This window comes from Micromys minutus (genome assembly GCF_963924665.1).
Source record: "Micromys minutus genome assembly, chromosome: 9".
Classification (NCBI taxonomy): Eukaryota; Metazoa; Chordata; class Mammalia; order Rodentia; family Muridae; genus Micromys; species Micromys minutus.
In genome coordinates, this window is record NC_137978.1 from 38,680,414 (window position 1) to 38,696,971 (window position 16,558).

The 16,558-nt window shown below is 42.8% G+C and overlaps 1 protein-coding gene across 1 annotated transcript; it reads right to left on the bottom strand.

Moving 5' to 3' along the window:
• Positions 1–717: 717 nt before the first annotated feature.
• Positions 718–14,336, bottom strand: AKIRIN1 (akirin 1). The gene is made up of 5 exons (XM_080921199.1): positions 14,024–14,336; positions 8,187–8,327; positions 4,058–4,192; positions 3,050–3,121; positions 718–2,369 (listed from the first exon to the last, which is right to left on the bottom strand). Exons 1-5 carry the CDS (start codon positions 14,238–14,240, stop codon positions 2,359–2,361), a joined length of 576 nt encoding a protein of 191 aa, XP_080777325.1. The 5' UTR covers positions 14,241–14,336; the 3' UTR covers positions 718–2,358.
• Between the last annotated feature and the right edge of the window lie 2,222 nt (positions 14,337–16,558).

Genomic DNA, 16,558 nt, shown 5'->3' on the forward strand with positions numbered 1-16,558 from the left:
ATCACACATTCCAATGCATCCTTTACAGATGGTTGTGAGCCACCATGTGGTTGCTGGGACCTTTGGAAGAGTAGTCAGTGCTCTTTTAATCACTGAGCTATCTCTCCAGCCCAGTTTTTAAGTCAGGATTTCCATAGGACAATGGAATTTCCCTTCCTGGGAAGTACCCTAAGTTCTAGCCCTAGAAGTCAAAGTGAAGCTAAAACATACATGCACTCATACACACACACACACACACACACACACTCTCTCTCTCTCTCTCTCTCTCTCTCGTGCAAATATGCACATACATACATGCATACATATACATACAGGGTCTCATGTACTCACACAGTTCAGGCTAGCCTTGAATGCTATAGCCAAGGATGACCTTGAAATTCAAAGACCCACAGGCTTCCAGGTCCCCAAATGTGTATCCACATTCCCCTAATGCCAACCACAGTGGTATCATACTCAGTGGTCCCAAAGGATAACCTAAAAACAGCCTGCAGGCACTGTTAGCAGAGGGTGGCAGAAGCCACTGGACAAAATGCTTTGTAAGAAAGTACAGCACTGTGGTGTCTAATAGGCCTTGGCATAAGCAGCCTTCAGGTCTTGGCAGCCCCACAGGCCTTTAGCCCCCACACAACAGCTACTACCATGGCTCCTCTTCAGGGAACGAGGAACTACTAGAGAAAGAAGAGATGAAACAAACTGTTCTTTAGGTGAGTCAGTCAGTCTTTAATTATTAAAGAGCACTGGTGGGCTCTAAAGTCTGTAAATCTCCAACAGGTTGTTGAGCTGTGGAAATGGTTATAGCAGCCTTATAGAGTTATGAACTAATAACATCATCACAGTATCAAGAAGGCAAGGTAAACAAATAGCTTAAGTATTTTATTTGTTTGCAACTAAGCTTGTTAACACTATAATGAAAATGTACAAAGAATAATGTTGCAGTTTTTGGTTAGATTTAAGTCAAAGACATTCATTAATAAGGAATCTTCAAATGTGAATACCCCAGAAATGTCCGCAAGTCAGCTGATCACAACAACTGTCTCTGAATATCACCTTACTTTGGAAGGTATTGGCAAACATTTGAATTAAAACTCAAGATTTTTTCCAAAATAAAGCCGTAATTAATAAAACTATTCTATATTCAAACTAAAACAGTTTTCATAAAACTTTCCTTTCCAAACAATAGTAAAGGAAACAAGGCATTTTGTAAAATGTGGTCCTGAACAAGTCACAGTAAAAATAAATGTATACTTAACTCCCACCTCCTCAAAACAGAGGCTGCTTTCTGCTCACAGCCTTGGGACCAAGGCAAAGAGCAGCCAATAAGCAACTTCAGGCAGGGGATTGCCAAAACCAAGCTCTAACAGTTGAACACGGACACCTTAGGAGAGTTTGGGGGAACCTGGACAAAGGATCCAGATTCTATGTTGAAACTGATGTGAAGTTGAGTGGCTCCTCCCAAGTAGCAGTGCAGCGAGCCTGGCCCAGCCCCCACACTCCCGTAACACGTTCCGAGCACACCCTGATGTTCCGCTCCAGGGGAGATCTTTACTCAGTAGAAGTTCTGCATCCAGGGAGCTCCGTGACTGTATGAATGAGGTGAGCTCAGACTCCACAGGGTATTTTAAGGCTTGGAGTCCAAAGTATTTTTCCAGCACAGCTAGGCAGAGTCCATGGACTGATGGCCCGTCTCCAGTTTGTTCTAACTTCTCACCACATATTTGCAGATTCAGGACTGCAGACCTTCCCTATATTATCACAATCACATCTAATGTCCATCCTAACTTACAATTCAAATTCTGTGCCTGGAAACAGTCCCTGTATTTAATGATAATACCTACACATAAACAACCCACTGTTACAATTTCTATGGTCACCAAACATTAATGATCTTCTGTAGACCAAGAAAATGTTTTCAACCATAATTGTCGTGCATCAAATTCACAGCCAGAATCCCCAAGATCAAAAAAAGTTTTGCACAATACAAATAATAACTTAAAACACACACACACACACACACACACGCACACACTCACACTTCTCACAGAGCTGTGCTTGGGGAGACTCCACGTGTTGAGTGCCACTGAAGGCATTCTTTGCTAAACTGCTGTTCCAGGTACTTTTGTCTGGAAAACCTATCACAGTAGGGCACAGCTGTTTAGTGGATGAGCAGAAAAGAAAGATATGCTTGTGGCAACCAGAAAGTTTTAAGGTCTTTCAAGTTGTATAAAATGGACCTGCAGAAACATTAAGTGTTCTCAGGATGCAAAGTTGGAGCTGAAATGTGATATCAAACCAGTTGCAAAAAGTGTACAGCAGCCATCTCTTGAGGTCACACATGGTACCCAGATAGGCAAAAAGGCTTCAGGATACATCTGCAAATTAGGATTAAAAGACAAATAGAAACAATGAAGACACAGTCTCACACTTGTAAACGATCAAACAGGAGCTACCACTTCAAAAGTACCAAACTTCAAGAATTTAAGAAAGTACTTCAAATCAGTATCATCAACTAACTAGAACTACATTTCTGAGGAAAAAATATTAAAAAGACCAGTGTTCAGGGACAGATGACTGTAGGTAGCAATCTTGGCTAACTACAGAAACTTGAGCAAATTATCTAACATTCCTAAGTATTGTCCTTATCAATAAAATGGGGTTGATATTACAAGTTGCACCTCACAGGATATTGTGAGGATTATGCAAAATTAAGATTTGTTGGTTTGACTTGTGCTGGATTCTTAGCCATTTCACTTTATAGGGCCTATAAAATAGTTATCTTTTAGACTGATTTATTTATGTGCATGACTGTTTGCCTGCATATATGTTTGTGTCTTGTGTGTGTGCCAGGGCCCTTGGAGGTATCAGATCTCCTGGAACTGAAATTATAGATGGTTGTGAGCCACCATATGGGTGCTGGGAACCCACGTGAAAAGCCTTAGGCCCTCTGCAAGAGCAACAATCAAGGGCCTTTTGCTCTCAGGACACAAAATATTCCCAAGCAAAATCGTGTTCTTAGAACTAGACATTTTAGAGAAAAATGTGGTATACTTACAGCTTGTTGGCCTTGTCCCATATCGCCGCATGATCTGATCATGCGTGAACTTCACAAATGATTCATACTGTTCTGTGAAGATATAAGAAAGAATATATACTTTGGCTTCACAGCAGAGATATCTAAGCCTGGATTTCAGAAGTCCTGTCATTATGAAATAAAAACATGAGCAAGTGGGATCAGTAAGAGGACCTGCAGAAGCAAATGCGTACAGCAGATTCCCAACTGAGAAAGCAAAGAGGAAAAAAAAGCTAAGCATGGGGGATCATGCTTGGAATCCCATTTTTTGAGGGGACTGGACAGAGGAGAATCTCTGAGTTTGAAGCTAGTTTGGTCCACACAGTAAGCTCCGGGTTTATCACTATTTTTTAAAATTGTGTGTATCTATACATGGGGCACGTGTTTGCTGGTATGCACATTTGAGTGCAGGTGCCTGAGTGCTGGATCAGCTGTAGCTGTAGTGATAGGCAGTCTTGAGCCATCCAACATGGGTGTTGAACTCAGATCCTCTTGGGATAAGAAAGCCCTAAGAGCTGAGGCACTCTCTAGTCTCTGCTACTGTTCTTCATCACACAGGGCTCCACCTGCCATGCTAAACACCTGTTCTCTAGCCTCAGCTGACCTATACCTGCTTTTCTCCATTATACCTCCCAAACGTAGTGCTCAATTTATACATCAACAAAGTGACTCTCATGCAGAAGTTGGAACATGCTGGTGACACTGCATTGTACCAATCTGACACCTGTTAGGAAGTCAGTACCATAGGCCAACCACCTGTTCGACAGCTGGTGGCCCACTCAATGCCTGTACTTTTGGAAAATTCTCACAAGAAGAGCTTGGCTTATCTACTTTCAGAAATGCAAATGAGTTCTTTCATATGATACAAAAATAACACCATGGTAGCACCAAAGAGTAGCCTCAGCGCTCACAATCCCATAACAGCTCCTGCAAGAAGCCCTCTTTTTCTGAGCTGTGCCAACAGCATCAACACCCCATGTCTCAGACTACCTGCGAGCTTGGTACTGAGGATCTGCTCATACTCCTCCCGAACTTTGTCTTCATAGTCTTTTAAGAGACGCTCACATATTATCCCCACTTGTCGAAGGGTAAAGGTGGGCTGGTCCTTCTTCATCCAGAAAGCACCTAGCAAAAACATAAATATAAGCTGGGTACTAATATACAAATATAAAACATAAATATAAGCACATACTTATAACCCCAGCAAGGCTAAAGGCAAGAAGAGTTTAAGGCACAGATGGGAAACTTAACAAGACCTTATCCCTAAATAAATATAAAAGATGGGTAAAGCATTTGCCTAGTATTAGGCTCAACCCAGACCCCAAATTGCTTATATCCCCAAAAAGATAAATCTTCTTCACACAACACATTCCAGTTCTGTGGTTCAGAATTAACAACCTTTATATAAATATTCTTAGCTTTAGATGGGCTAGCCTGCTGTTCAGCAAGCCCTGTAGAGCTTGCCTATCTATTTCCACCTCTCTAAGTGATAAAATTACAAATGTGAGCTTGCATCTGGCTTTTGTTTTGAGACAGGGTTTCTTTGTATAGAACCTTGGCTGTCCTGGAATTCAGTCTACCAACTGAGCCACATTTCTAGCCAGGCATATACCTTTATTAACTCATGCTCCTCTTGTGATTAATCAGACTCCTATAAATGCAGCACTGCCAAAATGAAGCCAGCAGATCAGGAATTAAAGTCTCAATGACTCTTACCCAAGTGTCTTTCAGTTTTCCTAGTCACCTTACTAGCAAAGGGCATAAACATCAAAACTGTAATTTTCAGCTTTTTGGGAGCTACAATTTCAGATGTGAATTAGCTTTTATCAATCATGTGCAGAGTACTCAGCAAAAATGGGAGGGATAAAGGTTAGCTTCTGCCCTGGGAGTGAGGCCAAATGAAGCAAGCAACAGCATGATTATTATAGCCTGATGTTGGAGCTAGGGATTGGAGTAACAGAACCACAGGACTTCCGGCTGCTGCTTCACCAGCAGCCTTACAGATCAGCATAAAGATCAAGCCACAGCCCAGCCTATCCTCACAAGTTAGTCTAGACTCTTTCTCCACCCCCATTAAGCTACTCACCACCTGAAACAACAGACCCTGTGGTTTTTCTTAAACTAAACAAAGTATTTTTTTTTCCTTTACAAATGAAACAGGACCAAAACACTAGGCCACCCATTATCTGTAATCATTTCTCTATTCACATTTTCTACCACTTTAAAACTCCTGGGCCAGTGAGATGACTCAGTGGGTAAAGGCATTTTCCACCAAGGCCTGAGTCTGAGTGAACCCAGACTGTGTATGGAGAGAACCAATTCCTACAGTTGTCCTCTGACCACCACATGCATGTTATGTTAAGTACATCTGCCTCCCAACATAATAAATGTAATAAAAATCCTTATCAGGTTAAATCTACATATTTCAAAAATATTTATTTCCATATTGACTCACAGGATCCCAGATCCTATGGAGTATGAAGTAAGAATTTATGAAAACAAATTTTGAACAATTTAGTAAGATATGTTCCCAAATTAAAAAACAAAACAACAAACTTCACCCTTGCTCTCTAAAGCTTTAAGATTCCTGTCTCATGGGCTGGAGAGATGGCTCAGTGGTTAAGAGCACTGACTGCTCTTCCAGAAATCCTGAGTTCAATTCCCAGCAACCACATGGTGGCTCACAACCATCTATAATGAGATCTGATGCCCTGTTCTGGTGTGTCTGAAAACAGTGACAGTGTGTATGTATGTATGCATGTATGTGTATACATGTATGTATATGTGTGTGTGTGTGTATGTAAATCTTTAAAAAGATTCCTGCTTCATTAAAATAACATTTCCATAAGTGGGTGTGGTGCACACCTTTAATCCCAGTACTCAAGGAAGGTGGATCTCTGTGATTTCAAGGATAGCCTGGTCTAAAAAGAGTTCTAGGGCTAAATAAATAATAACAATATTTAAGAGGCTGGAGTGATGGTTCAGCAATTAACAGCACGCACTGGCACAATTCTAGAAGACCCTGGTTCAGTTCCAAACACCCACATGGCTGCTTATAACCATCTAATTCCAGCTCCAGAGGATTTGATGCTCTCTTTTAGCCTCTGTTGGCACTAGGCACTCATATAGTATTGGATCATACATGCAGGCAAAACACCCACACACAAAGAAAATAAATAAAAATTAAAATAGTATTTGGAGAAGGGAGCTGGCAGTGCAGCTAGTAGTAGATCATTTTTGCATAAGGCTCTGGATTTGATTCTCAGCACTGCAGAGTAATTCATGAAACATGGAATTAACCATTTCGAAGTGAGCATTTCAGTGGCATTCAGTATGATCATCATGTTGTGCAACTCCCTCTCGTTCTAAAACATTCCTACCACCCTCAAAGTAAAACACCTTTATCCACTAAACAGCTCTTTACTCTTCCTGCCCACCAACCAACTCGAAATCACTAATTTATCAGGAGACAATCTTCTCTGTTTCACTTCTCTTTCTACAACCCTAACCCCTTTAAAAAAAAAAAAAAATCAGGGTCTCTCTATAGCCTTGGCTGTCTGGAACTCACGATGTAATTCAGGCTGGTCTTGAATTCATGAAGATCTGCCTAATTTGTCTGACACTGCTTCCTGAGTGCTGACATAGCCAGGTCTTAGTCAATACTTTTAAGCAAGATAATGTTTAAATTTTAAACTGTTAAGAAATTTAATACTTTGAGGAAACACTTTTTTAGAGGTTGGCAACACTGGCCTGCTGACCAGTATAGGGACATAGCAGGCAAGTCTAGTTCACTAAGTGACAAAGACAACATCAAATCCTGAGATTTTTGAGCATAGCCCCCACAAACCACATGTCAAGGTTACAAAGCAGGACTGTCCAAGAGAACTTTCTAAAACACATTTCCTATAGTTGCAAGCCAATGTAGCAGCCACATGTGACTACTACTTACGCACCTTAATGCCTAAGAGCTATAGATCTTAAACCTTGTTAGGAGGAATAGCTCATGATGGCTCAACGGTTAAGAGCACTGACTGCTCTTCCAGAGGTCCTGAGTTCAAATCTCAGCAACCACATGGTGGCTCACAACTATGAGATCTGATGCCCTCTTCTGGAGTGGATGAAGACAGCTACAGTGTACTTATATACCCTTCAGACCAGCCAAGGATATATACTAAGGCTTTGTCTAGACAACACAACATGGCCAGGCTCGGTGACACAACTCTAATTCCAGTGCTCAGGAGACAAAGATAAGAGGATCTCTGGGAGATCCAGGCTAGCCAGGGCCAAATGTGAAAATATCTTATTAACAACTTGTCCAAGCCAAAAGCAAAAACTTCAAAGTGAAATATTTTCTTCCTAAGACTTTCTTTTTAAAAAAAGATTTATTTATTGTACACTGTTGCTGTCTTCAGACGCACCAGAAGAGGGGATCGGTTTACAGATGGTTGTGAGCCACCATGTGGTTGCTGGGATTTGAACTCAGGACCTCTGGAAGAGCAGTCAGTGCTCTTAACCACTGAGCCATCTCTCCAGTCCTCTTCCTAAGACTTAATTAGTAGGTTTATATAAGAAATAACTTAGGTCCATATTTTGGTTTGAATCTACAACATCCTCCATAGTCAATGTTTTAAGTGCCTGTTTCCTAGCTTGTGGCATTATTTTGAAGGCTGTTGTGTCTTAAAAGGTGAGGCCTGACAGGTGCAAATAGGTCACTGGGACAAGGCATTTGAAGTATTTATCTGCATCTGGTCCCATGTCACCCCCATTTCCTGGTCTATACCATATAAAGAGGAAACCACAGGCTCACTGCAGGAACTGAGCCATATTTCACCATGCCTCTGGCTCCACAAAGGACAATACCATTCGAAACCATGAGCCAAAATCAGGCCATCCTGCCTGAAGTTGCTTCTGTCTGGTACATTGTCACGGGAAGGAAAAGCAACACAGCAGTTAGAGAGAAACGAACTCTTTTCAGTCAGGGTCTTGCTAGGCATCACTAGCTTGTCTCAAATGCACAATCCAGGCTCTAGCCTCCAAAATATGCTAGGATTGCAGGTGTGCACCACCAAACCAGCTCACAAACTCTGAACATAGATTTGTAACACCCAAGTATGCTTACCTGGAGAACTTGGTGCAGTAAGTGCCGAGGAGGAAGGTTGGCTTTCTGAAGTACAAGCTTCACTCTGACTGAGAACAACTTCTAAATGCCTCCACCTCTGGTAACGATTATATTCTTGTTTTATGTTCTGAAAAATTTGTTCTAGTAAAAAGAGAAAATGAACTTGAACATTCATCTTATGGTCATTTCTTCAAACTTTCCACCCACAAACTTTCTTGAGAAGATAGGCTCAAAGATAATATTCTGACCAAATATCCCCTTAATCATACAGCTCACAATCTCTTCCTCATCCGCATGTTAGCAGGTAAATGTTACAGTGCATGAACCAGTCATACAGCTCAAGACATAGTTCTTATTCTGACTACAGAGCTGGTGAGATGGCCCTGTGTACAAAAATGTCTGTGTGCAAACACTCATATGCATAAAATAAAAACAAATACATCTTAAAAGTTTAATTTCTAAAATAAGTTATTCTGGTTATGCCCATCACCCAGTTTCCTGTGGTAAGCAAGCAAGTCAGACCTGCATTTTGCTGGATTCACTAGTACAATTTAAAGTAAAAGAAAGCACATTGTTATTCTCATGTAGCCTACCCTGGCCTTGACTTTGCTGTAAAGCTGAGATGACCATGATTCCTCCTGACGATCCCGTTTCCCAAGCACTCAGATTAAAAGTGTGAGTTACCATGTCTGGCCCTTTTTTGTTTGTTTTGAGAAATGGTTTCAGATTGTGGCCTATATTGGACTTAACTTACAGCAATCCTCCTGCCTTAGCTCAGCTAAGTTTTACATTTCTTTCTTTTTTAAGATTTATTTGTATTTATATGAATACACTGCAGCTGTCTTCAGACACAACAGAAGAGGCATCAGATCTCATTACAGATGGTTTTGAGTCACCATGTGGTTGCTGGGAATTGAACTCAGGACCTCTGGAAGAGCAGTCAGTGCTCTTAACCACTAAGCCATCTCTCCAGTCCAAGTTTTACATTTCTACAAAGCACAGTATTATGCTTATCACTAAAGGTCTTTTAACAGTTAAGGTTTTGTTCCACAAGACTTTAAAGATCTTTGGGGAAGATGGTAGACAAAAAAAAAAAAAAAAAAAAAAAGCATTATGTGCAACATCCTGAACACTGGGAAGGAGTTGAGGGCTACTGTTTGGGATTGGTTATCAAGGCTCATTAAAAGTATTTCTGAGCCAGGTATGGTAGTGCAAACATTTAATTCCAGAAGAGGCAGAGACAGGTAGATCTCGGTGATTTCAAGGCCAGCCTGGTCTACAAAGTGGGTTAAGGGCAGTCAGGATTGTTATACAGAAAAACCCTGTCTCATACACCAAACAAACCAAAACCAAAAAAAGTGATTCTGAGAGGACCAGAGAGATGGCTTTTAGGTTAAGAAACACTGTTTTCCCAGGACCTGAGTTCAGTTTCCAGGACACACATTTTAGGCAGATCAACCACCTGTAACTCTAGTTCCAGAGGACCCCAATGCCTCTGTAGGCACCTGCACATGCAGGCATGCAGGCAGGCAGACACACACACACACACATTTTAAAATAAAAATAAATTCTTAAAGAAAAAAAGAAGCTGAGTATGGTGGCAAGTCCATGCCTGTAAGCCCAGCACTTGGAAGGTGGGTGGCAGAAGATTCAGGCACCCAAAGTCATCTTGTATTACACAGAGTTTGAGAACAGTTTGAGACACCATCTCAAAACAAAACAAAACAAAACCAAAAACAAAAAGCCAAGAAAAACCAAGCTGATAATCTCAGTGATTGGGAAACAGAAACAGGAGGATCACTGGTAGGTCAAGGTCAGCCTGGGCTACTCAATAATTTCCAACACAACTTGAGACCCTGTGAAACTCTGTCTCAAAACACATATTCTGGAGGCAGACATGGTCTCAAAACCAAAACATTTCAGAGCTAGGCCTAGCCCACAATCCCAGCTTCTCTGGAGGCCAAGGCAAGTCTACAAGGGAGAGTAAATTGAAAGCCAGCCTAAGCAGCTCAACAAGAGCTAATCACACCTCCAATCCCAGCATTTGGGAGGCAGGGGCAGGTGGATCTCCTTGGTTCAAGGCCTGCCTTTTCTAAAGTGAGCTCCAGGACAGCCAGGGCTGTAACAAAGAGAAACCCTGACTCAACACCCCCCATCAAAAAACAAAACAAAACAAAAACAGAAAAAAAAAAGTTAAAGCTGAGGAAACAGTTCAGTGATAAAGCACTGGCTTCTCACGCGATTTATGTTCAATATCCAGTACAGGAAAGACAAAGAAAGGTGGTATTATTGCAATGTTTGCTAGGAGTCAAATGATTATTCTGAGTCAGTCATCACAAACTGAATTTGCTAACAAGCAGGAAACACCAATTAGCAACTAACTATAAAACTACTCCTGGAGACAAGCGTCTAGAAGGATGTGGGTTTCAAGTTTTTATATACAGTGACATAATGCTGTGCTCCTTTTTCAGATAATATAAAGCACCCCAATAACAAAAGCAGAGACTGCATCCATGGTGATGAATGCCTAGGTTCTAATAGGGAGGTGGGGCAGGAGGATCACTGCAAAGGTCAAGGCCATCCTGGCCTATATAACAAATTCTGAGCAGTACATTGGCCTATCTAAAAACCGGGAAATTATAGTCCTCAACTAAAATTGTTCCAGAACAAACTGCTTTGTAACCATGTTTGTCAGGAGTGGGAGGTGGTGATAATGTAGTTTTGTTTGCTATGAGCAATTTTAGGAAGTCATTTGAACAGGTAGTGAGAATCAAAATCACAGAGCTGGTAACAGTGCCAGCTACAGTACGGTCCAGTTGTGGTTCATCTCGGTGAACCAACTCTGCCTAAATGCTAGAACACAGTAACATTTCCTTTAACAAGATCATGAAATTGAGGCTCTAGATGCCTGCATATAGGAAAGTCCTACTCCTCAAGCGCATTCCTGCCAGATCCATTCAGCACAAGGATGTAAGCAACTGCCAGGAAACATGAAAGGACAAGTATGAGGGCAGAAGGCTCTGAGCAGCTAATGAACAATGGAAACACTTCTAGGCTAGTAGGATCCACTACCAAGTCCAAAGTGCTAAAAGTGCTAAGGTTCCTCTCTTACACAGGAGGAAAACAGTTGTGATTTTCTTCTGAAGACCACCTAAAAAAGGAAACTTTATTTTTAACAATGCAAATTTCTGTATAACGCGTTATATTATTTAGCTTTTAGTTTCCAGGTTATTTATCAGACTAAATTCCTCCTTAAAATTAATGTTTCTGAGCTACTACAAGACAAAATGAAGTACCTTTCAAGACTCAGCCTCATGTGTGGGATGGAGGAGCACACCTCAGGAGGCAGAGGTGGGTGAAGCTTTGTGAGTTCTTCACCAACTAGGCTACCTCAAGACTTGTCTCAATGCCTTGCCCCCCAACTCAGCCCTAAAGCAGCATAGTAATCAGAGTCTGTAATCTCAGTATACAGGAGGTAGGGGTAGGAAGAAGAGAAGCTCAAATTCATAGCAATAACAAATGGGATGCTACTCAAAGTCAGACTGACTCTAAACCAAACACATGGCTGAAAACCGGAGCTCAGGAGGTTCAGAGTTCAAGGTCACCCTTCCTTGTCTGAATTCTTTCAAGTCCAGCTTGGATTATGTCTTCCCCAACTCACCCACAAAAAAAAGGGAAAAGAGAGGAAAAAAAATTTTAAATCCCACTGTTAATTCATTTTCCCCTTAGATGACATCATTGTTATTTGGTGTTCTGAGATATTGTCTGGATCAGCCCTGGGTAGCTTGGAATTCATTATGTAGACCAGGCTGGCCCTGAGCTTGTAAGTACTCCTGCTTTTGCTTCTCAAGTGCTGAAACTACAGCATGGGACACCAAACCCTCTTCATCTATCTGTAGAGCAACTAGCAACACTTCTATTTTATCCTGAATCCAGATGACATGTTCTACTTAAGGTAAAGCATTAAGCAATACATTAATACTTCATGTTTCTTTCATGATGGACAGAACCAAAATCCAATAAGCATTAAAAAACAAGGTTTTGGGATGTATTTAATAAATTAAAAAGTTAAAAAAAATATAACAGTTCGGGGCATTTTGTTTCCCCAGAGCAAACTGAGGCTCTGGTTTTCAAAGCCAGCATCCCCAATAACAAAGACCTCATTACAAGACTCTGCCATATTCAGTCTTTGAATACATTTTAAAATGATCATTAAACAACTGAGATCAGTTGGACCACAACACAAATGGTACAGAAAGTTAAGAACTGAAGAAATAATATTTTTGTTTAAACAGACATCTCTGGCTCTGCCGTTTTGAAATGGGGTCTTCTTCCTATGAGGCTCTGGCTGGTGTAGAATTTTTAAGCTCTCTGGATCTTCCTGTCTCAGCCCTGCCTGTGCTGCTTTGGGGGTCCTTCATAAAAACAAACAAGGAAAAAACCTAAGTGTTCAGTCATTCTGTGTGTAAGACTACATATAACATTAAGTCATCAGGGAGTTTAAATTGAAGAGACTGCATTATGGGTCAGACTAGGTAATGGATGTAAGACTCTATTTAGAAACAATTCTTGGAGTCGGCCATGATGGGTTACAAGTCTGTAATTCCAGCCACTTGTGAAGCTGGGGCAGGAGGACTGCTGAGTTCAAGACAGGCCTGGGCCACAATGTGAGTTCCAGGCCAGTCTTAGAGAGTGAGACACTGTCACAAACCAGCAAAGGAAAAGACTATCTATCAGATTAACAAACGCAAAGATTGGGGTGGGGGGTCAGAAAGAGCAAAGCCACAGTGATTAAGAAGGGAACACAGGTGTGAAGATCAAGCTTGAGAGGTCTGAGGGTGGCAGCAGTATCCTTGAGTGGCTAGCAGAGGAAGGAGGAAATGAAAACCAGAGGCACCAGAGACTGAAAGATGTAAGGCAAAAATGATTTAAAGGGATTGCAGGTTTTCTTAATGCTTGAGGAACAAGAAAGGGGAAAAAACTTCCACAAAGAAATAACTTTCCCAAATCCACTTCAGTGGGATTATTTCTGGGATCCCTTTAAAATTGCTGAATATGAATGCTGAAGCACTTTCCCTCCTCCTACTGCAATATGATAGGCATCTTTTACTGTCACATGAGTCCTTCCTTTTGCCTTGGCTAAAATGAAGTCCCTTACTCAAGTCGAGTCACTGTATTAGATATTTGAATTTTGAGTACTGAATCTTTGTATATTAAGGATTCTCAAATACTACCAACCAACTACCATACTCGAAACAAGACAATAGCCATACAATAAAACAAGGTCAGTCCCTCTAAGAAATAGTCTGGTTGAATCATATTCCATGACTACTGGGATGGCTTCTGCTCCCTAAAGAATTCTACTAATCATTTCTTCCCTAAAAGCTCCAGAACAGTGCGGCGCTACGTACACTCACGCCCCTTCCCCTCTAATCCGTCTCCCGCCCCACTCTTGGCTGGGTTCGTGAGGAGAATCCAATTTTCCATGGCCCACTGAATCTCCCGGGAGGTTCCACACAAGGGGAGGCAGGAGGGGCTTCAGGGACACCAAGAGTCTTCGGTTGGCCTGGGGTATCCCCACCTCATCTTGGTGCCCACCCCCGAGACGCTCCAGCTCCAGGAAACCCGAAAACCGACGCTGTGGGGCCACTGCCCTTCCCGGATGTCTCTCGTCCCCGGAAGCAACCGGGCCCAGCAGCACCCCAGTTCCTTTTTCTCCCAAGGCCGATATGGGGTGCTGAGGTGAATTCGGCCGGCGTCCACGACCCCCGCACCCTCCCCGCCCCCCACGCCCCGGCCTGGCTTCCTGCCAAGTCCGCAGCAGCAACGCAGGTTACCCGGAGTAGGAAGGCGACGCTCGCTGCCGGGCGGGGCAGGCTGCTGGAGGCTCGCCGGCGGCGTCTGCATCTGAAGCGGCGGCGGCTCGGAGTCCGGGGGCCTGAGGCCCGGAGTGGAGCCGGGCAGAGGGGCGCAGCGTCGCCGCTTCGGGGAACCGGGGCTCAGCAGCGCCGCCTCGAACTCCATGGGCCGCTTCAGTGTCGCTCCGCACGCCATCCTGCGGAAAGGCCAGAGACCAGATGCAGACACTGCAGCACAGACGGCCCTGAATTCAACTCTTCAGCTACAGCTCCCAAGCCAAGCCGGCTCCAATGGCGCCTCCGGCACCCGGCAGCCGCGCTGACCCCGCCTCCTGTGACGTCACGGGCGTGCGCCACCGCCCAGCGGAGGGGAGAAGTCCGGAAAAGGGCCGCTCCAGGAGCCCCGCAAGCCTGGGCTCGGCCCTAGGCGCCCCCTGCGGAAGAAGTGGGCCGGTCTGGGCGGAGAGCGTGGTAGCCTAGCAACACCCCCGCCCCCGCCCCTCCCAGGGCCCCCCTTCACCCTCTCTGCCGGGGTGGCCTAGGAGGTCTTTCGCACCTGCGCGGCAGGGGCCGGGGGGGGGTGGGGGGTGGGGGGGGAGGGTTGAGGGGGGGAACAAGGGGGATGGGAGAGACCTAGGGAGACCCGGGTTCCCTTGGCCGCGTGACCTGATAAAAGAGGTGGTTCTAAAGGGTTATCAAGGGATTTTCTCTGAGTCCCAGGAAATCTTCACAAACATAGCCGGGTTATCTAAGGCTAGGCTTTATTTAATTCACGAACCCTGTGCAATCATGGGTAAAATTGGAAGAGGAGGTGTGTTACAAATGAATGTATTTTGGGGATAGATGACCTGGCCATTAATCGGCTCACTGAAAGGATATGTGTTACGCAAAAAGGATTAAAAGAAAAAAAAAAAAGACCTACCAGAAAACTCACTTGCTTAAACTGTCTAAGCAAGTGGTACCAGGGTGTTAGGAACTTCCCCTGATAGCTGATTTGGCAGTTGGCTTCCTTATCCGACTTGGCAACTCAGGCTGGTTCTTCCTTGGGTCCATCGAGATTCTCTGCCATACTGTTGGCTGAGAAATGCTTTTGATATTCTTCAGATGAAAAGAAAACAGGGAGGTTCTGCTTTAGGAAACTGTGTGGATATTTTCCTGTGCTCTCTAACACATCAGTAGAACGGTCTGAACATCCCCTCCCCAGTCAAAGCCTCTCTATTATTCGTACATTAGTGTCTGTGATTCCTGTAGTCTGGCTTTAACATTATCTCTGCAGCAGATTTTCCCAGAACAGTCCAAATTTCAGACACTTATTTCTAATTGCCAAGATGGCTGTCAAAGTACTTCAACACTTGGGATTAGAGAATAAATGCATACTATCTCCAGTCCTTTGCCGCCGCTGCCTCCCCCTCCTCCTCATCTCCTTCTCCTCCTGTTCTTTTTGGTTGCTTTTCTCTGAGTCCTCTTCCATTTCTACAAACTCTTTAAAGATCACAACATAAGTCACATAGTTTCACATTTATTTTTGTAAAATATAAGACAGAACAGTGTACCAAATTGCTGGTTTTCTGTTTGTTTTTGCCATATTGAGATTCAAGCCTCATGCCTCCCTAAGTACACTACCCATGTTAAGTTTATTTTAGCACATTTAGTGTCTATAGAGATATAAAGGTGGTTTAAACTAAAATCTAGAAATAAAACATTAGAGCTAAAAAAATAAACTCCACAATTATCTCGGCAGTAAATGACTATAACTGAATTTAAAATTTAGTTCCGAGCTTTTTGGATGTTAAAGAAACACGAAACCATAGTCATGATGAATAGATGTTATCTGCGAGGAATCAGTTCACCAGAGGACATGGACCGCCGATTTGTGTATCACTTTAATTTCAAAGGTAGACTCTCATGACTTCATTAGGAAACAGTGATGTCATAAAGCCTTTAAGACAGCTTGCATGGCTGTTTCTATGTTCAATAAAAGCTAAGGACATGAAAAACCACTTAATGATGGTTATTTTTTTAAGGGGACCTAAGAGCACCAAGTAAATTGTTTTCTTGTGGTATAAACAGATCCAAAGTGAGAGATTAGGGAACTTGAAAAGTATGTCCCTTGGGTAGTCATTCTAAACACACCTCTCTTAGCTAGGGTTTTGCTATGTGCTTCAATAGTCACTCTGTGATCCTTGAAAACATTGAGTATACCTCGGAATATTAGTGTTTTAAAGGAGGAAGCTATAATTTGCATATATGTCTAACAGTGCTTCAAAACCATACATTCCTTGAGAATAACAAGGAAGCCTTTATTCATCTGTGTTTCCCCATGACTCGCACCGTGTTTGAATGCAGCAGGAATAGACACGGAATAAATATTAGTCAACGAATAAATAGCAGTTATTATTCTATCTCTGAAAGTTGATAGACCACATTGTTGAATGAGGTGGTTTTCGGATGATTCAGAAGCCAAACAAGTAGGTGGTATATCCTATGATATGTTGCAAATGACAATGGCCCAGA